At 35.5% G+C, this 20,321-nt stretch overlaps 7 protein-coding genes across 14 annotated transcripts in view; 2 read left to right on the forward strand and 5 right to left on the reverse strand.

Moving 5' to 3' along the window:
• The window catches only part of LOC105208766 (carboxypeptidase D), a 28,221-nt gene extending 21,824 nt beyond the window's left edge, over positions 1–6,397 (reverse strand). The window contains exon 1 of one of the 2 annotated variants that reach the window (XM_011178793.3): positions 5,276–6,397. In XM_011178793.3, coding sequence (XP_011177095.2) covers positions 5,276–5,836 — 561 coding nt within the window. In that variant the 5' untranslated portion in view covers positions 5,837–6,397. The remainder of the gene's footprint in view (positions 1–5,275) is intronic. The other variant, XM_054232595.1, reaches the window with a different exon arrangement.
• Positions 6,398–6,959: 562 nt separating this feature from the next.
• On the forward strand, positions 6,960–9,606 carry LOC105208765 (5'-AMP-activated protein kinase catalytic subunit alpha-2). Its single transcript, XM_011178792.3, has 2 exons — positions 6,960–7,717; positions 7,870–9,606. Exons 1-2 carry the CDS (start codon positions 7,445–7,447, stop codon positions 9,289–9,291), a joined length of 1,695 nt encoding a protein of 564 aa, XP_011177094.1. The 5' UTR covers positions 6,960–7,444; the 3' UTR covers positions 9,292–9,606.
• A 213-nt stretch (positions 9,607–9,819) lies between these two features.
• On the reverse strand, positions 9,820–11,260 carry LOC105208758 (thioredoxin, mitochondrial). Of its 5 annotated transcripts, none has more exons than XM_054232607.1 (4): positions 10,929–11,260; positions 10,758–10,814; positions 10,484–10,688; positions 9,820–10,419 (listed from the first exon to the last, which is right to left on the reverse strand). In XM_054232607.1, exons 3-4 carry the CDS (start codon positions 10,664–10,666, stop codon positions 10,096–10,098), a joined length of 507 nt encoding a protein of 168 aa, XP_054088582.1. In that variant the 5' UTR covers positions 10,667–10,688; positions 10,758–10,814; positions 10,929–11,260; the 3' UTR covers positions 9,820–10,095. The 5 variants fall into 5 exon arrangements, with proteins under 5 accessions (XP_054088582.1, XP_054088580.1, XP_011177086.1 ...); XM_054232605.1 differs by having other exon boundaries at positions 10,758–10,835; XM_011178784.3 differs by having other exon boundaries at positions 10,758–10,843.
• A 455-nt stretch (positions 11,261–11,715) lies between these two features.
• On the forward strand, positions 11,716–15,569 carry LOC105208759 (rho GTPase-activating protein 15). Of its 3 annotated transcripts, XM_011178785.3 has the most exons (6): positions 11,716–13,395; positions 14,162–14,497; positions 14,586–14,691; positions 14,756–14,938; positions 15,066–15,198; positions 15,267–15,569. In XM_011178785.3, the coding sequence occupies exons 1-5, from the start codon at positions 12,570–12,572 to the stop codon at positions 15,157–15,159; spliced, it is 1,545 nt and encodes a 514-aa protein (XP_011177087.2). In that variant the 5' UTR covers positions 11,716–12,569; the 3' UTR covers positions 15,160–15,198; positions 15,267–15,569. The 3 variants fall into 3 exon arrangements, with proteins under 3 accessions (XP_011177087.2, XP_028893839.2, XP_011177088.2); XM_011178786.3 differs by lacking the exon at positions 15,267–15,569 and having other exon boundaries at positions 11,733–13,395; positions 15,021–15,195; XM_029038006.2 differs by lacking the exons at positions 15,066–15,198; positions 15,267–15,569 and having other exon boundaries at positions 11,721–13,395; positions 14,756–14,942.
• LOC105208760 (exosome complex component RRP4) lies at positions 15,217–16,317 on the reverse strand. Its single transcript, XM_029038010.2, has one exon. It carries the CDS (start codon positions 16,187–16,189, stop codon positions 15,293–15,295), a length of 897 nt encoding a protein of 298 aa, XP_028893843.1. The 5' UTR covers positions 16,190–16,317; the 3' UTR covers positions 15,217–15,292.
• Positions 16,318–16,444: 127 nt separating this feature from the next.
• On the reverse strand, positions 16,445–17,230 carry LOC105208761 (mitochondrial inner membrane protease subunit 1). The gene is made up of 2 exons (XM_011178788.3): positions 17,009–17,230; positions 16,445–16,955 (listed from the first exon to the last, which is right to left on the reverse strand). Exons 1-2 carry the CDS (start codon positions 17,108–17,110, stop codon positions 16,545–16,547), a joined length of 513 nt encoding a protein of 170 aa, XP_011177090.1. The 5' UTR covers positions 17,111–17,230; the 3' UTR covers positions 16,445–16,544.
• Positions 17,231–17,519: 289 nt separating this feature from the next.
• On the reverse strand, positions 17,520–20,078 carry LOC105208762 (CDP-diacylglycerol--inositol 3-phosphatidyltransferase). The gene is made up of 5 exons (XM_011178789.3): positions 19,628–20,078; positions 19,309–19,443; positions 18,762–18,915; positions 18,518–18,678; positions 17,520–18,449 (listed from the first exon to the last, which is right to left on the reverse strand). Exons 1-5 carry the CDS (start codon positions 19,677–19,679, stop codon positions 18,277–18,279), a joined length of 675 nt encoding a protein of 224 aa, XP_011177091.1. The 5' UTR covers positions 19,680–20,078; the 3' UTR covers positions 17,520–18,276.
• Positions 20,079–20,321: the final 243 nt, after the last annotated feature.

The raw sequence follows: 20,321 nt of genomic DNA on the forward strand, positions 1-20,321 counted from the left end.
AACTGCTTAAATTGAGAAAGCGAGAGCGTACAAATTGAGCGTTGAAAACGGAGAGCACCGTTGAGCAAAACTCACGCACTCAAACAGAGAATAAGAGAGAGAGTAAAAGAGCGCCTATGTGGGAAAACTCACTCGAGAGCGAAGAGCGAAATAATGACGTCGTCAATATAAATTGGATAAAACCTGAGTGAATTGTGGTGAGTATTTTTGCACTTGAGCTTTTAATGCTTTATAATACACATTACTTTGGGCCACGTTAAGTGCGCGTGTAAACAAACTATTAACTGATTTAAGGTTTAACGAAGAAAGCCTGAGCTTTGCGGGCATGTAGAAGAATTTACATAAAAATAAATAAACATATAAATATGTATATACTATATGTATGAACATATGTATTGTGTTTATTTGAGCGCTTGAAAAGCACTTAAGCTTGTGAAAGGATTAGCGGTATGCTGCTGGAATTAAGCTTAGCATTAGCGATTTAACACTCACATGGCTATTCGTTGTGCGATTTGCGATTTGCAATGAAATAGATTGTGCAAATCAGACACAAACAGGTGTAGCAGTCTGTCTGTGACTTTCAGAAATTACCTGTCAATCAAAGCGCGAACAGCTGATACGAGATTGTGAAACGAAGTGTGCTAGAAATTAGTTTGAGCTAGACTTTTTAGGTTGTTAGAATATATTTAAGCTACATATGTACATTTGTACGTGTGTGCACTTCCTACAACAATTAAATGATATATTGAACAATTAAGTAGAGCTTGAGCCGAATAAACAAACATAGATAGATCTGTATATAAGTAGCTTGAAAGAGTATATACAGTTACTCGCTACGATTGGTCTAAAGTCTCTGATACGTGTGAGAGAAAACAATTATACAAATGATTCAAAACCTAAAGAAGTAAGCGAATGTGAAGCACATAAAAACAAGCGCGCTTTGCTAAATTAGAGCTAGATTTCCCGTTTGGGGCCAAATGACGTGGCTTGAAGTAGCAAAGAAATAGACAGGCGGTCTGCTACTCTATCAGACAGTCGGTCAGTCGAACGTTTTAATGGCCAGTTATGCTTTGCAGACGGGCTGGGCTGAGCTTGTTTGGCTGTTGGCAGTCACATAAGCATATTTGCACTCGTGATCGTGCCACATTTGAACGTTCGTCATGGACTTGTGACGTTGCACGATCCAGTATGTACGAGTGTGAGTGAGTTTTGTGCCAACTCAAGGCGTTTCAAGTGTTAAAGCTCTGCTTAATTAAGTTATTAGGAAAAAAAACATTGTGATATAAAAGCGGTTTGGCCTACAGACGATGAGGCGTTTATATGCATTTACTACATAAAACTGTTGTATAGTTCAAATGAAAGCGGCGCAAATGAAATAATAAGCTAAACTCAAGCTTTAAAACATCCGAGATTTGTTTTCATTTAATTTCTCATGTTTTTGATATTTTTATTTTCAATTCAAAATCAAGAAAGTAAAACCCACAAGAATTTCAATTCAAGCAAGGCTTCAATTCTGCATGCGTATTATTCATGTCAGTACAGATAACGTTTATATTATACATATTTCTCTTGACCTTTTTTCCTTGTATACTTATAAATATGCAGTATTTTTTCTTTGATTGTGACGCGCGATAAGTTTAAAAATAGCATGAGGCTACAGAAACACAAACAAATGCATGTACATATGTTTCTATATATTCATATCCTTTCCACCAAACAAACGGCGACGTCAATTGGTCTGAACCCACTTTCAATAGAATGTATGTACTACATACATTTATGAATGAACCAGCCAATAGTAAATATTTCTATTTGAGTAGCAGCAAAAGTTCGTAGTAAATAATGGAGTTGAAGGACACAGAAATAGGCGTGTGAGTGCTTGACATACGTCAGCGAACTGTTATAGAACGACGCAGAAGCTATTATTATAGAGAAATTCGACGATAAAAGTGACTTTCTTTAATAGATATGTATGTACGTACATTTATTGTCGATATTTTCATGTAGAAAATAGAATTTAGTGCTATAATAATTATATTTTTCTACGAAACACTTAAATATCTTGTATTTCACCGACCACAGCCTACAGATTATTCTACGATTCTCAATGAATCACTTTTTAAGTAAATAAAATTATACTTAAAAATATAATTTGTTATTAATTGTGAAATTAGTCATAAAAGTGTTGATTTTAAACCGCAAACAATAAATATTTCGGCATGACTGAGCGAAAGCAATCGACTTTTTAACCAACCGTCCGCGTTGTTTACAATCTAAGCACATCTCTAACATATTAACTATTACTTGAATTTTTTTGCCGTACTATTTTCATGACTAGTGCGCTGATTACATATTTTATTAAATAAACTTTTCTCGCTCAGTTTATTATACGCATTAGAATTCAAACACAACTATGTGAGCGGAAAAGAAAAGCGGAAAACCGGTTAAATGTACATGGACCGGCTGGTGGGGCATACATTAATACTGCGTCGAATGAGTGAGCGTTGGTAGAATACTTTTCAACGTGCTAAAATTCGCAGAAAACAGTTACAAAAGTAACATACATACATACATATATAAAATGTGTGATGGAAATTTTATATAAAAATTAAGTTTCATAATTTCTTTAACCTCAAAAAACGAATTGCTATTTAAAACCAAATTCTCCATCATTTCGCACAATTCCGTTACATTTACATCAGAAGAGATTGTATGGCGGCAAATTTATAATATAAAAAAATGCGGTAGCATGACTCAAATGCTAATCAGTAAAGCACAATAGGGGGCTTTTATTAAACACAGATAGCTGAGAAGGTGAAAGGCAACACATACGAGTACGAAATCCAAAACAAAGAAATATGAAAATGTAACGCAAATTATGCACGATATTAAAGCTTTATGAAGAAAGTAAAATATAAATGAAGCATTTACAAATGTGAAGAAAACATACACACATACATATAGAGAGAGATACAATTAAAAAAATTATATTAATAACAAAAACAAAATGACATTTTCAAGCATAACATACTACATATGTATGTACATACATATATTCACCATTTTTTTATAACAATTCAAATAATAAAACCAACAAAAGTGTGAAAAAACCATTATTGAATGCGAAATTTGTAAAATATAGTTGTGGAAAGAATCACACGAAAGCAATGAGGTGTAAAAATCCACACAGCTAAGGTTATAATTGTCTACAGAGGGTGTCTGTAAGAAATTGAAAAGCGTCAACGTGAAACCTTAAAGGTTCGAATGAAACACAAGCGAAACAAAATTGCATTTACAAATACTATAATAAAAGATATCAAAAATAATAATAAAGAATACTTAAAGAAGATGTAGGTTCGTAAACGCCAAAAAAACCGTTGTGTGCCGGCATTAACGAAGGCCAATTTCAAGTGTCCGGCCTCAATAAACACTACGCTTAACTAGTTTTGCCGGTTATTATTGCATGAAGATGATTCACAGCTACAGACAAACGTACTTACATACGTTGTATATAAATAAGCAAATAAATAGTCAACAAAAACAAACAAAAAGCGAAATTGTCAAAAAAGAAATTGACAAAGAAGAGTCAATTCCCGGCAAACAAGCGTTGAACTTGCTAGACGCCTGGCATACAAGTACTACAAGTGGCAAATACATAAGTGGTGAACAATTTTACATTATTTTCAAAGTGTTGAAGCAGTGATGGAAAAACACATGAACACCCACTGGGTCGCATCCTCAGCTGATGTTGGCATATCTTCGTTGCAATTATCTACAGTTCATTCCACTATCGAGTGGTAGCGACACGTGACATATTTCTACTAGCAACTGCAGCAGAATTGATGGCTATGTGTGAACGTGTTTATCGCCACCCGTGACAGAGGGTGTTGTCAATCATTGTTTCTGATACTTTTGTTTTTGTCGCAATTATTTTACACATTTTTTTCTTTCTTTGTTCACTGTTGGAATGTAGGTATGTATGTAAATACGTAGTGCATTCTGTTATCGCAACAACTTTCCAGTTCTTACACGGTAGTCATTAAAGGTTGTTATTGAAAGCAGATAACACTTCACACTGACGAATGACAAGATCTATATGCGCTGAACACTCATTTGCTGGAAATACATAACATACACAGTCTCATACAATCTTACTAGAGACAAAAAATAATATACAGAGATAGTAATAATGTAGAAAATAATAAACAAAGTTAAAAAACCCCACGAACATCAATTTATTTAGACTCAGTGTAGCTTATCGCAAGCGTGTCTTTATATATTTTTACATACATACATACATAAGAATATTCGTATATGAATATATAGGTATTTGTACGTCTGCTCATTCTCGCTAATATTGAGAACCAGTTTTAACATTGTTGACAGGAATACTTGGCATATTTCTTGCGAAATTGAAAAGCTTAAAACTGTCATTATTGTAACATATGAATTATTATTAAAAACGATGATTTTAGATATGTGCATCAAATATATGCATATGAATCTATGAACTTTCACTGTGTTGTACTCCTTATGCTAATGCATACATACATACATATGTATGTATGTACTAGAAAGCTCGGGTAAGCATATTTTTGCATAAATTTCGCATGGCGAAATCTTTCGCAGTTTATATTTTAGAGATTTTATTTTCTTTTGCGATTTTTTTAATTCATTGAAATAGATTTAACATGTGCTTTTGCATTCCCTTTTTAACGAAAAATGATGGCAAATAGATAAAAATAAAACCCAAATTGTAAGCAATTTATCATTCATTTAAACGCCTGAAAAATGACGATAATTAAGCTATCCAGTCATAGCAACAATTAAAATGTTTAACATGTATAGATGTTAATTGGCGTTATACATACAGAGATCCGTACATATGTTTGCACAAGCTTGACAAAATAACTTTATTTTCGGCGATTTGTTTCGATTTACTCTTAGGAAATCGCTGTTTTGATATATAAAACGCTATTTGTATATATGTACTGTCGGGCCACATGTTGCTAAGCCGAAAACATTAATATTATTTACAAAACAATTGTCAATGGATTAAAGATGTTATTCACCAAAAAATTCTGACGAAAGATACATGTGTTTGTAATTAATTTTTTTATAAAAACATCTGTTTTTGAACTGCCACGCAAGGCCGCACAGAATATGGAAGCTAAATACGATCAATTAATCTTTCGGAATCAAGTAATCACAGTTGTTTAAAAGTACTCTCTTTGGTGAAAGTATAATTTCGTATAATTATAATATTTTCACTTACCTTGGCTGTCGCAAAACCATCTGGATTACAGCTGGGTAGCAGATGAATTTCTGTTGTATTCAACAATTGTTGAACCTCCGGCACATTGGCGTAATTCATTGTTAAATATTGTGCCAGAAACAGCACTATTTGTCTGCCGAGCGCTTCATCACCATGTAAATTTGCGGTTACCTTAATCAAAGGACGCAGCAAATTGCCATTTTTTTCATTTTCGCTGGGTGCAGTCAACGCAAGCGCATGCATTTGACGTCCCTTCACCGTTTTGCCAATGGAATATTTCGTTGCTAGGTGTGGAAAGAGATCTTGCAGTTTTCCGAAAAGTGCGCTGATTTCACCATTGTCTAGATAATGTGGCGGAGGATGCGTAATAAATGATTCGTCTTCGACAACTGCTACAGGTGGTGCTGCAGAATTCGTCGTATTAGCAGCGACGACGACGACGGCAGCAGCAGTAGCGTTGGCATCTGCGCCGATGACTGTGGGTATGCTGGTCACTATTACGATAAAACTAATAAAGCAGACGCATATAGCCTGCGCAGGCGTAAATGATATCACACCCATTGTTGTTAAACAACACAATTTAAATTAATTTATTTAAATTTACAGCGACACCACAAATTTTTTCACTGCACGTAGCACACACGCACACTTTGGTACTTTTATAAATGTATAATGCTCAGCGGCTTACGAAAGCACCAATTATGAGACCGACAATACTTTTCACGTTTTCCGCAATATTAACAAGTAAAATCACTATAAATTATTTATTTTTACTAAAGAAAATATCACATTTAAGCACAGCGCATCTTGCGCACTTGTAACGACGCCAGCATCTAATTTGCTGACGTTGGATTATTTTTCCGCTGCTTCGATTTCTTTGTGTGCGCTGCGCGCAATTGCAGATCCTTCAACTTCTTTCTCACGCTTGCTTTTAGAAAAACTCAATTTCGCACTTCACTGCATCTATTCACACTTTAATTTTACTCACTGTTTTTATTATTCTTATTCAATTATCAATAATTTATTAAATTTATGAATGAATAGTAATAAAAACTGCTCAAATCGCACAGAAAATTGAAACGAACAACACGAACGACAGCAAACGACACAAACTGAACTGCTCAACCGAAAATGACAGCAGCAGCAGTGGCAGATTAACACACACACACACACAGAAACAAACGATTCAGGTGGGAGAACAATTGTGCAATACATTTTACACACAAAACCGAATACCGGATAACGTACAATGGAATTTTTACTTTTTATGAATTTTGTTATAATAAAAGTAATAAATAAAACAATATTAAAGCACAAATTATACATAGTAAAGCCTACTAATGTAAACTATCATTAAAATCAGGAATAATACATATATCGTATACTCGTTTAAACTCATATATGCAGTCAGAAAATAACTGATTTCTAATCGGATTTTTATGCGATTATGGTTGCCATAATAAACGCATGGTAGCAGCCGTTAAATATAGCTAATAAATTAACAAATCTGCTCTTTATTATCAGATTTAGTTTTTAAAATTAAATTAAATATTCAAAACAACAAAATATTAAATTATTTAATTCTTTGTTAACATAATAATTTATACTCCCAGAAATTTTTAATACGACACCCTGTGCTACCACGATCTTTGTTTTTATTCTGTCTTTCGTTCATTTGTCAAAAGCAATCGGAAAATTTTCTGGTTTTCATTCGTCATTGCGAAAATTTTACCTACGTGAGAAACATCCAATATTTCCATTATTGCGTCAATTGCGTCAATTGCTTTTAAAATCAAATTATAGCCAAATATTTGTGGCCAAGCCTTTCCACAGCTTACCAAGTGCCATTAAACGTATTTAAATGTTTGTTGAAGACAATTTTTCTTTATTAGCAGCCGTCGCCCGAGCAGCGTATATTCGCAGCAGTGGCGGAGAGTTATAAGTATCAAAAGGCAAATAGTGCGATAAGGAAGTGGAAGTGCTGCTGAAAGAACGTATATTATAAATTCTAAAGACGCTAGAACTAGTGTGTTTGTTTGTTCGTTTGCATTCGTGACCTCAGCAACGTGAAGTGAAAATTTAGAGCATAACTGGAAAATACCACAATTAAAACTATTTTATTAGGCTTGAGTAGTTCTCTATACCCAAAACCAATTAGACATCATCGTTATGCCACAATCACGTGCCGCCGCGGCAGAAGCGGCCACTGGTAGTGGCCCACAGCCGCTCGTTAAAATCGGTCACTATCTACTAGGCGCAACACTCGGCACAGGAACCTTTGGCAAGGTGAAAATTGGCGAGCATCAAATGACGCACCATAAGGTAGCGGTCAAGATATTAAATCGACAGAAAATTAAAAGTCTCGACGTTGTCGGTAAAATTCGTAGAGAGATACAGAATTTGAAGCTCTTCCGTCATCCTCACATCATTAAGCTTTATCAGGTAGGTTTACGTTTTAAAACTAAACTCATGTACGCTTAATTACGCATACAGGAAGGTCACCAAGTGTAATTATTGTTTTCTGCTTATTTTTGTTTATTGATTTTACGTAATCGATAGTTTTAAAAGTCTTATTTGTTGTTGTCGTTCCGTAGGTCATATCCACGCCAACTGATATTTTTATGATTATGGAATATGTGAGCGGTGGTGAACTCTTCGACTATATTGTTAAACATGGCAAATTGCAAGAGCATGAAGCACGGCGCTTCTTCCAGCAGATAATATCCGGCGTTGACTATTGTCATCGCCATATGGTGGTACATCGCGATTTGAAGCCAGAAAACTTGTTGCTCGATCACAATTTACATGTGAAGATCGCTGATTTCGGTTTGTCCAACATGATGTTAGATGGTGAGTTCTTGCGCACTTCTTGCGGCTCACCCAATTATGCCGCACCCGAGGTAATATCAGGCAAACTTTATGCTGGTCCCGAAGTAGATATATGGTCATGCGGCGTCATACTCTATGCACTGCTATGTGGCACACTACCATTCGATGACGAACATGTGCCGACTCTCTTCCGCAAAATCAAATCTGGTATTTTCCCCATACCTGAGTACCTGAATAAGCAGGTGGTGAATTTAGTGTGCCAGATGTTACAAGTAGATCCACTCAAACGCGCCACAATGGAGGAGATTAAGAAGCATGAATGGTTCCAAAAGGAGCTACCATCCTATCTCTTTCCGTCTTCAATTGAGCAAGATTCGAATGTAATTGACACGGTCGCAGTGGCCGAAGTTTGTGGGAAATTCGGTGTTAAGGAAACAGAAGTGCATAATGCATTGCTTAGTGGCGATCCGCACGATCAATTGGCCATTGCCTACCATTTAATCATCGACAACAAACGATTTGCTGACGAGGCGGCAAAGACGGAAATCAATAACTTTTTCGTAGCTGGTTCGCCACCGCCTGCCGCGCACTCACCCAGTGAGCGCGCTGAACCAGTTGGACCAACTGCTGTAATCACTGCCGGCGGTTCCGCCTCGGGCACTTCTACGCCAGGCGGCACCAACAGCGCCATGCGCCCACATCCCGAACGCATTGCACCGATGCGCGAACGTCAATTGGCCATGTCCGTACAGGCATCGGGCGGCGGTGCCTTCCCTGAAAAAGCAGCACGCGGCACACCCATCAAACGTGCCAAATGGCATTTGGGTATACGCTCACAAAGTAAACCTAACGACATCATGCAGGAAGTGTATCGCGCCATGAAAGCGCTCGACTACGAGTGGAAGATCATCAATCCTTACCATGTGCGTGTGCGTCGTCAGAACCTGAAGACAAGCAAATACTCCAAGATGTCTTTGCAGCTATATCAAGTGGATTCCAAGAGTTACTTGCTGGATTTTAAGTCTTTAACCAACGAAGAGGTTGAGCAAGGCGACGATGTTATATTGGAGAGTTTAACGCCACCGCCGCTGAGTGTACAGGGTGCGATGCCGCAACAGCCCACAGGGCACCACACAATGGAGTTTTTCGAGATGTGCGCCGCCTTGATCATACAGCTAGCGCGTTAGGTGATGACAATAAGTGTCAATGTTCTATGTGAACAAGGCAGAAAGTATTGTAGGCATGTGGGACATATTAATTTCAATTTCGTTGAATATATTGTAAACAACTTTTATTTAGAGTATAATGGAGCGCGTAGGATTTGTAGGCGTAGATGTGACCTGTTTATATTTAGTTGCATCTATCGTTTGATGAACAGCTAACTGAAGTTGCGAGTAGTAAGGATTTTTCATATATTAATCGTTGTAGTATCGCTTTTATTAAAAATAAAACTATTGAAACGTTTCAAACAAGCTTTTATGTTGCAGACACGAAAAAACTAATGATTCGCTTTTTATTTAGTCACAATTTTAATTTTTTAATATTTATAGTTTTAGGAGGAAAATAAAAAGGATTCTAAATGAATTTAAACACTTTTTAAATTGTACTAATTAATTATTAATTTTCGAAAAACAACTGCATAATTACCCAAACAAAGTATTTGCAGTATATATATATGGCGTTATCCGCTTGTTAGTCGGCTATAATATTGCCACTTTTAATTTGCTTATTTATAGTTTATTTGTTAATATCGCACATTATGTCAAATGTTATAAAATCGTATTACGTACTTTAAAATAATAAAGAGAAGAATAAAATGTAAACCTCATTGTAATGAGTGTAATAAAAATTATACATACTAATTCTACCAGGAAAATACAATGTGTAAATAAAGACTTACATACGAAATACACAATTATAATTAATCATCGTTTCTTTTCAATTCTTGTTTGCCATCTATTCAGCACGCTTGAAATACATTTTTGAGCAATTTATTTGTCCTGCGTGTTCACGGCAGTATCGTCGACTGGTTTTTTCTTGCGTTTTAGCTTGTTAATCAGATTCTCTATGCTATTTGCATCCACTAGTCCAATGAATTTGTCAACCACGACGCCATTACGGAAAGCGAGTACGGCAGGCACGGCTTTTACTTCGAACGTCTCCACTAAATCAGAGTTTGTATCCACATCTATGGTAGCCAAATCGATTTCTTCAGAATTGTCCAAGAGTTCGCTCATTTTCGGTGTGAGTATTTTGCATGGATCACACCATTCTGCATGGAAATTGACAACCACCGGATTGTCGCTGTTTATTACCTGTAAGAAAATGTTTTGATTGCATAATGCTCGGGTTGTGTGTGTATTTAGAATTTCTACTAACCTTTTGATCGAATTCGTAGTGGTCTTTGATATTCACTTTGCGGTCACAACAGTGACTTGACGAAATGAACTTCTGCAAAGCCGCATTGACGCCAGGCGACACATGTTGGCAACTACCCTGTGTGCTACCTGCCAAGTTAGCAACGATGCGCGGTGCAATGCCTTGTGCAGCAAGTTTTAGCATCTTCGGCTTATTTTTGGTTTAACTGCAAGTTAGCAAATGACAATTAATGCTTTAATTTATATTTATTACAAAGTTTATAATCAAAGCGTACACTGCAACTAAATTCCAATATTAGCAGAACGGTCGTTGACGCGCTTATCAAGGATGACTAAAACAAATACAAAGCAAACTACGTGCCTTCAATGGAAATGACGTATTGACTTAGTAAGATAAGCTGTATTTGTATATATGTAGCGCAAAATATGCAAAAGTACTGGCTTACCTGTTGCTTACAAAAATACGCAAATGTTGAACTGCGGTTCAGATACATATACAAAACACAAATATTTTATTTTTATTGATATTCCACTTCACACCAGTTTTCGCTCAGCTGTTAATTGACGTATGCGTATGCTATTTTTTTATTTGCAATCGTTGCAAAATATGGCTTACGTTCACACTTAAATATTTTTAATACGAAAAGAATCTCATGTAGCCTTCGTTTTTATTTTTAGCATATTTCTGCAGAATATGCACAAGAATATTAAACGAACCGAAGTTGTTGAAAATAAAGTTACACTGAAAATTTGTATCTCAACTAAAATGTCAAAATGGAGGAATATAAAAGAGACGCATCATAAACAGCACTAGATACAGGATTAGCGTTGCCATATTTATTTTATTTATTAGGCGAAAGTTACTCACAATCAACTAGTGTTATTCAAACTGTTGGCAGACAAAAACCGCTGATGATCTAACATTTCCGCTTGCAAGATAGAGACAAACATTTATTTTGAATTTTTAGGCGGTAAAACCTAAGTGAATGTCATTTGCCAGTAGCATTTTAAAACCTTTTACAACATCGACATCATATTGTCCAATAATTTTCTTTTTAATTTATTTTATAAAGTTTAATTAAATATAAATTATACATATGTACTGCGATAAGAGCGCGCGATTCGTTGTATTGAGTTTGTTTCTGATTAATCATAATGCAAACAGTTTTTATGCTTTCGTGGGGACGAATAACAAAGCTTATGCGGTGAGTCGTACCTTTTGTGGCTTGTATTGTTTAAAAAAATAGTATAATATGCATTGCTTTAGCTATACTCTCTTTCAATTGAAAAAAGAGCTTGGAAAAAATAGCGCCTATATGTTGATATAGTGCGGCCTCTCCGACGTCGCTTACGGCAGCGGTATAGAGGTAAGCGTCGCTCACCATTGGCAAATAGATAAGATTACACTGCCTTAAATGCGATTCTTTTCATGCAATTTGAGTTTCCTGAGTTACCAAAAACAGTAATTAGGTGCTCTTGGAGCATTGAGCGTCATCAACGCGGTCGAATCAATCGTATACTATTGTTTAAACTATCTACAAGCGCTTGTCTCTGACGTCGTCCGGCGCGGTGGTGCAGGCGAAATCACAACATACATATATACGTAGTTTGTGCCTGAATAAGTTGTAAAGAATTGACGACTTAATCCGAAAAGAAATACAAATATATATTTTTGCCGGCGGGATACTGTAAACGAAAGCGTTGTGTGCAGTGACTCGCGTTGAATTGAATTACAATTAGTTGTTTGCTAATAAAAATACAATAATACAAACACACAGTTAAATAAACAAAATACTTCAAGTGAATGCATATAAGTATACAAACTTATTACTGTTATCTGAATACTTACGCTCCCGTATGCGGTTACACCGCTCAGCGCTCCATCTAAATAGTTTTTTTAAGCACATGCAAAAACGCCAAGTGTGATAAACGATATCGGTTCTGAATTACGTCTTCGAGTCAGAAAAGTAAATATCCACCACATATACCATATAATAATACAAACATACATATGAGTACATATAGAACGTGCAGTTTGCAAGCATATGTGATTTCTTAAACTCTTTCTCCTCCTCTTCTGCGCCTTCATGCTGTACAATATGCAAACGAGCAGCAGCAGCAATAGCAGTCACAGCTGCCATAGTCGCAATCGCCACAATGTAGCACCAACCACGCCAGTCACTCCTGGTACGCCCGATTCAGCGGGCATATTAATCGGCGCTGCGGGTCAGGCGGTTTATGAGAAACGCAACAAAACGATTCTACACTATTTTCGCGACCGTACTCCGAGTCATACCCGCGCACTGCAACAACAACAACACTATAACCACAATCCCGAACAGCAGTTTCGCCAGCGACAAGAAGCCGTCATTTATTTAAAAGAGCCACGTTCCATTAACAAGCTGGCGCTACTAAAAAGTTCGAGCACTCGCGATTTGTCGCGCCTGACGGTTGAGGAAAAACCCGTAGAAATTAATGTAACGCGTTCTACAGTGCATTTCGATAGCTCCACAAATAGTAGTAAATCCTCAAGTGAATCGCCGGTGGCGCGGCGACATGGACAGCGCAATCAAGAACATGCCTACTGTGAGGGGTATTGTGCGCGACGTATCACAGAATTGGAACAACGCGTTACTCTATTGGAGCAGCAAGTGTTGGCTGAGCGCACATTTGCAGAGAAACTGTCCACGCGCATGCAAGAGCTGGTACGTCGGGTAGAAGACCTGAGTCCGTTCAAGCCAACCGATAAACGAAAACTCACCAGTTTTCGTAAGAAAGGCCCCCAGGCAAATGCAAATGCGCAAGCGCCTGCCGCGGTCCAACCTTTAAAGTTAGGGTCGTGGATAAATTTTTCCAATTGGTTCAAGCAACGTCCCAGTATTGCAACTTTAAAGGAACAAAATATCTACAATGGTGAGTGAAAATGTGTATTACATTATAACGGAAATGAAATGAGAGTAAAATGAAATGGAGAAACATTTATTTCAGGTCTGAGAAAGAAAGAAAACCCGCTTTGGCACATTTTTGAGCAAAAAATACATTTTCCAGTAAATTGATAAAAAAAATGTATGCCAAAACTCTCTTTTTTCTCTGGAAAACCAAATAATTGTAAACAAAGAAACGAATTACATGGATAATAGTATTAAAAAAATGACTAATGCCTGCACCACAGGCTTCTATGTCTTATATATGGCTACTGCAATTAGTATTGTTAGATGGAGTATGCAATTTCCACAACTATAAATTTAATCAGTATTTCTATTGATATCACTACATAACGATAAGAGTTTTGGAAATATTAGGCAGCAGTTAGAATAAAATAAAAGATAGTACATATGAATATACAATATGTGTGTATTAATAAAAATATGTATGTAAATACGAATTTACGCAATTATGCGTACTCGATGAACATAAAGTTGTCGAACACATTCACATGCCTCTGTTAAATGCAGGCAAATTGCGAGTAGTTAACAAATATATGTACATATGTGTTTATCACAATGCTATGCGGAGAAAGCCAAGCAACCCTTTTCGATAATTAACTGGCCTTGTTAGGGTCAGTGATAACGGCGTTGCATACTTAAAGCTGACCTAAATCTACTTTTATTTAAATGCACATGTACATACATCCATCTATTCAAGCTTTCCTTTTTATATCTTTTTTTATCATTACTAGATGAACCCTGTTTCGACACGTATATCGAAGTGGTTCAGAAGCATGAGATCCATAAAACCGTGCCGAAAATCGTTGTGGAATGCTGCGTTTTAATAGAGAAACATTACCGCGAGGCTTTGGAACCCATCGAAGGCATATATCGCCAGTGCGGGGATTATAATAAAATCCAAACTTTGCGCTTTCGCATTGATGCAAACGATTATGAGTCATTGCGTCAATCGAATGTAGACATTTTCACATTGACTGGTGTGCTTAAATTATTTCTGCGCGAAATAAAAAGTCCACTAGTGAGCGCGAATGAGGCGAAAACATTTATTGGTAAACCGAATCAGTGGCGTAAGTGTTGGTTTTCTTGTAAAATTATGAGTAATTTTGAATATATTTATGCTCATATATTATAAATATAATTTAATACTCATTACAGTACTGACAGATTTAACAACGAAAATCGAGATTTTGAAAAAACTGGTACGCACATTGCCGGAAGTCAATCGTGATACAATGAATTACCTTTTTGCACATTTTAATAAGTGAGTTAATTAACTCAATTAGTTTTATATTTATTTTATTTATAAAAATAATTTTGAATTTAAGGATGACGAAAGTGCCTTTACAACAAATCAGTGCCGATACACTTGCCATATCGATAACACCAACCATTTTCCATCCGCTGCAGAAGGGCGCAAATACACCGGACTTGCAGGAGATAATTAAGGAGGGCCAATTACTAGCCGATTGCGTGAAAATAATGATCGAATATCATAGTCGTATATTCGAGTAAGTTGTGTATATCTAATTTTTTGTTTTCTATGTGTGTATTGTGTTGTTCTTGTCTTTTCTAATTTATTTCAAAATCAAGAAATGTTTGAATTTACGGCTTTCGCCTACTCATTCCATGATACAGATACCCGGTGGAGAGGCGACACAAACGTATCAGTGTGCGGCGTCTACGGAAAACACTATCACAACCGGATTTGATTTTTCAAAATTTCTTTTAGACAAACTTGTGGTCCATATAGCGTACAGTATTTCATAATGTAATAAAAAAATCTGTATTTATAATAAAATTGTCATTTATTTGTATGTGTTTAACGTAATTTTACAGTTTGTCACCCACCTTAATATTCACACTCATTCTTCCTGTAAACGCAAACGATGTTGCGTTAGGAATGCCACATCAAATATAGCCTCCTGCTGCAGCAATTCATGCACTTCGTATTTCATAGACTCCTCATAGGCGTACAGAATGCTCGTATCATAGAGCATCATTTTACAGTGCGCCAAAGCTAGAATGCAATTTCGAAGACGTGCAATCACTTCACGGTCTGCACGCGGTATTACTTCACTCAAATTCTGTGCATAGCCACCGTCACCGCCATCAGCTTCATTATTCACAGTCGGTGATATCCAGATAAAACCATTGTTGCCGAGAATTATTGAGGCACCACATGTCAAGTTATGGAAATGCGTCTTACGTCGCTTAACCAACGAAGGAAATACTTTAACAAGCACTCCTTGTGATAGTTTGCCATATTTCAAACTGCGTGTGTAAAGTGATAACGTGCCTTCGTCAAAGATATTCTGCACCTCTGCCGATATAAGATCACCTTCTTGCAAATATTTACGCATCATTTGTTCATCTTCCACGCCTCTTCGACGCAATTCACCGCCTGGTAAATTTACGGAAGACAACTGCAGTACGGAATCCAAACGTGAGTTCGTATCCACCTTCCAACGTCGTTGTTGTACCTCAGTAATACGCGCAACCACAACATCGCCAATTTCGCCCACATAACGGCTCTTAAGTGGTTTTATTGAAATTAGCTTGTTCACCTGTTCCATCACACCAGCCACGGAGGCTTTAATGTCTTCACCTTCAACATAGGTGCCATGGCCCTTCATGAAACCAAACTGACCAGTGACCACTTCGCCGGGTGTGTAAAGACGCGGTGCCCGTGTCTGGTTTTGTGCCAGCAAACCCATATTGACACGATCAATAGCAAGGCGTATGTTAACGTTTGTAGTCATTATTTAAAATCTTAAAGTTACTAATTAATAAAATACAAATATTTATTAGTAAGCTAAAAAAAGTAAGCGGTAAACAAAAGCAACACGCGCAAATCGGAAATTCGTAGTTGCCAGATAGCTAAATATTTGTTTATATTACCAACGTTTCTTAAAAACATATATGTATGTATGTGCAAATGTTTAAAAATATATATCTTTTTTAATAATACTATCTGATATGAGAGAAAAATAATTCGATATTATGAAACGATTAAATTTGTACTTTTTTTAAGTATTTTATTTGTAAACTTACAGAAAATAACAAGTGTATATTTACTATTTGGCAGAAAGTAGAATCTATCATTAAACTTTGTGCCTATAACATACGCATTTCTTTTATTGGCCAAAGCCGACAGACAACACGGCTTTTCACAAGTCCTAGTGGTATTGGACCGTAGTAGCGTGAATCCGAACTGTTTTCACTGTTGTCACCTTCAATCCATACGTAACCACGCGGCACATATTCATCCTGAAATTCACTGACTTTCTGCTTTTTACTTGTGACTAAAGCATCGATATCGGTTTCTTTCGGTGTTGTGTTGTTCTTCAAAACAATTCGATCTCCAGGTATGCCCACAATGCGTTTGCAAATAAACTGCTTGGGATCGGTGGGAGACACAGCAATAACTATATCGCCTCGTCGCGGATTGTGAAAACGCGTGGATATGCGTTCCGTCAGCAGGATGTTCTTCGAATGCAATGTAGGCTCCATGGATGGACCGTTGCACTAGAATTGTATTATTATTTAAATTGAACTTGCATTTTGTATTTCCAACTTACCACCACAAAATCACCGACATATTCAAAGGTACAGTGCGTAACACAAGCATACATCATGCTGTATTTTATTACGTCTTTGACTCTTGAAAGTATGGACACCATTTTTGATTTATTTATAAATAATTTAACATTTTCCTAACTAAAAACTTAATTTAAATATAAAGAAGTTTTTTATGGCTTATAGCAAATCAGCTGTTGCGAAAACAACGTTAAACAGCTGATTCGGTTGGGTGCATTCAGTGATTACTGAGAAAAACGTTAAAAATATTTGTATATATAAGGTTTTTGAAATGTGTGAGAGAAACTTAAATAGAGTTAACTAAAAAAAAAGTTTGTTAATTGTAATCAATACGCAATTGTATTTATAACTGTGCAAACATTTTCAACTTTATAGCATTTAACAAAAAGCTGGAGTAAGGTTTTAAGTCCGTTACCCTTCTATATAAGCGTCACCTACTTGATTCTCTCTTCCGTCATTCTCTCAGTATTCTTTTAATTAAACGAATTTGGAGACATTCAGTTTTGTTTATTATAGATTTCACCTTTGCCGAACAAATATACATATGTATGTATGTGCATTAAGCATAAAATATGTGAGTTACATTCATGAATTAATATTTTTGGCCAAAACATATAGCTTTCAATTAATATGTTTTTCTTTAAATTTAAATTCTTTCATAACTTTACCAAATGTCTTATTTCATATTACACATATCAATTCACATTCTGTTTGGCTACTTGGAAGAAATTTATACATACATTTTTTTACAACATATATAATATTTCAATTTCAGTTTTTACACATCTAAAACTACAATTATTTTTAACAAAAGTGTCTACAGTTAAGGTTTAATTTGATTCCATGTTGTTACTTTGTTAATATGAAATAATATTACGTTAAATTATCAATCAATTACCCTTCCTCTATATATGCATAATATATAATTCACTTAGTCACAACAAAAATACTACAACGTTTCTGAAGATGCTGCTTCCATTGGATCGCTCGCAATGTGATTTTATATATGAAGTTTAACAATTATGTAGGTACACTTTTAAGACTTAGAATAAATAATTGAAATTAACTATTTAAATTTAAGGAAAAATATTACATTTTAAATAAAAAAATAAATAAAATTAGTTACGACTAAACAACACTCATACTTTTAATAATAAATATTTTATCGAAACGCGTAAATGATCGTTATAGATGTTTGTATAAAATTATATACATCACAAAAGAATTTCGAAGACTTCAATTGGTGGAATTATTCTGCCTTTTTACCTTCTTCCTTTTCGCGCTTTTCCTTACGTTCACGCATATCCAAAGCGACCAAATCAATACTGGCTACATAGGCATGCAAGCAGGAGATCAGAGACTTTAGTAGAGCAAATGGTGCCATAACGATAGCCAAAAGTTTAAACAGGGACATGCCAAAGACTGTCGATATCAAAAAAAAAAAAAAAACAAATTAACAATTTGATTGATGAAAAGCTTTTACAACTTACTTAATGGTCCATAGGTGAAGTACAGAAGATACAAGCACACGTAAAAGAGTTCATTTGCACAGCACATAAATGTGAGCACATCTTTCTGATAATATGTGCGCATTATCACATTTTCCTTGACATCGAACGATTTGTGTGATGTTTTTCCGACCATAACGCTCCTATGTAAATTTATGAAACAAAAAAATATATAGAGGAATTTAATTATTATTACATTTATATTAAATTTCATCTAATTCCTTACGTTTGCATATAAAGCCAATGGCAAGCAACATCTATGGCGATTGAGACTTGGAACCAGAACATATATTTGGGATAAAAGTAGCTGAGCGTCACTAAAAGACCCATGGTGCCACAACGATCGGTCAATTGATCCAACATAGCGCCGAAACGTGTACCTAAGAAATTAAATGAAATAGGTGGGTATTATTATTATCTATTATACACTACTATTAATAATTTTCTTTATCAGTGTTTGACTTTTGCGCTTGCCCTTTGTATGCACAAAAAATGTATGCATATTATTATTGCATTGCATCGTGTTTACAGAAATACTTTTTTTAATTTGTTTCGGGTTTGATAACACAAATTTATTAGAAGTACGTAAATATAAAAATTTAACGCGAGAAAAACATAATTCTAATATGAAAGTCCTAATCAGTAAATACATATCTATAAAGATTAACTTTTATTGTTTCTTTGATAAAGCATACGATGACTTCTTTATGGATTTTATAAATCTATATATGCTTACATAAAAAAACAAACAAATTTAAATTTATAACACTTACTTTGATTAAATGCGCGTGCCGCATGACCATCGACAGCATCTAGTAGAGCGCTAATGACGTAGCACCATCCTGCGGCCACGTAATTAGTGGACATAAACCAGAATGCTATCAACGCTAGCACAATGCGAGCATATCCTGTAAAGAGCAATAAATATTTTAGTTATCCCATATATGTACATATATACACACATGTGAAAAATCAATAACTAATAGAGAAATATGCATAGTTACAAAAATTAACTGAGACAGGCTAATTGAATTAACATGCCAGCTATGTAATGTTGCACTACAATTACGTGTACATTCCATTATTACATACCAATAAGATTTGGAACAAAAAAGAAGACATTATCATGTTCAGTCAGCGCCATTGTAAGACTCCTTGACTGTTGCTGCAGCTCTTGCTCTTGGTATTGCAACGTTAATTAACGTCTGTGTTTTATACTTGTAGACAGATGAGATCCTTCCGAATCCACAATAGCTTATGATGACGACAGCAACAATAATAGAGATGAGTTGTTAATTGCAAGTAATTAAATTGTTCCGACACTTAAAAAATTGTAAATATGCGTTTTGTTGTAGACTTTTTACATTTAAACAACTGAAAAGGTGAAAATATATTTATTTTGAACTTTTATCTTCTTGGAATGCAATTTTAAACTGCTGCACGCATTTATTTGCAGTTTTACTGGACTTTTTGTTCTACAAGAATTTTTCTATCTGAAAATTTTTCTACAACAAATATGGTTGAGCTCGTTCAATGTATAGAACAGCAATATGAAAAATATTACTTTCAGGGTGGCGGCATTTTACAATTAGGAACAATTGTGTAGTAGATGAGATGCGTTATAAATAACAAAAGGAGAAATTTATGTAATAATGCAAATAAATTAGAATTTAAATTATTTAGCGTACACGCTATTCTGAATATAATTTAACTCATAAATCTTAAACTCAGTATTTATCACAATTTAAAATAATGTCATTTGTACGCTTTTATGTGCAACTCTGTA

Source organism: Zeugodacus cucurbitae, chromosome 5 (genome assembly GCF_028554725.1).
Source record: "Zeugodacus cucurbitae isolate PBARC_wt_2022May chromosome 5, idZeuCucr1.2, whole genome shotgun sequence".
Taxonomy (NCBI): Eukaryota; Metazoa; Arthropoda; class Insecta; order Diptera; family Tephritidae; genus Zeugodacus; species Zeugodacus cucurbitae.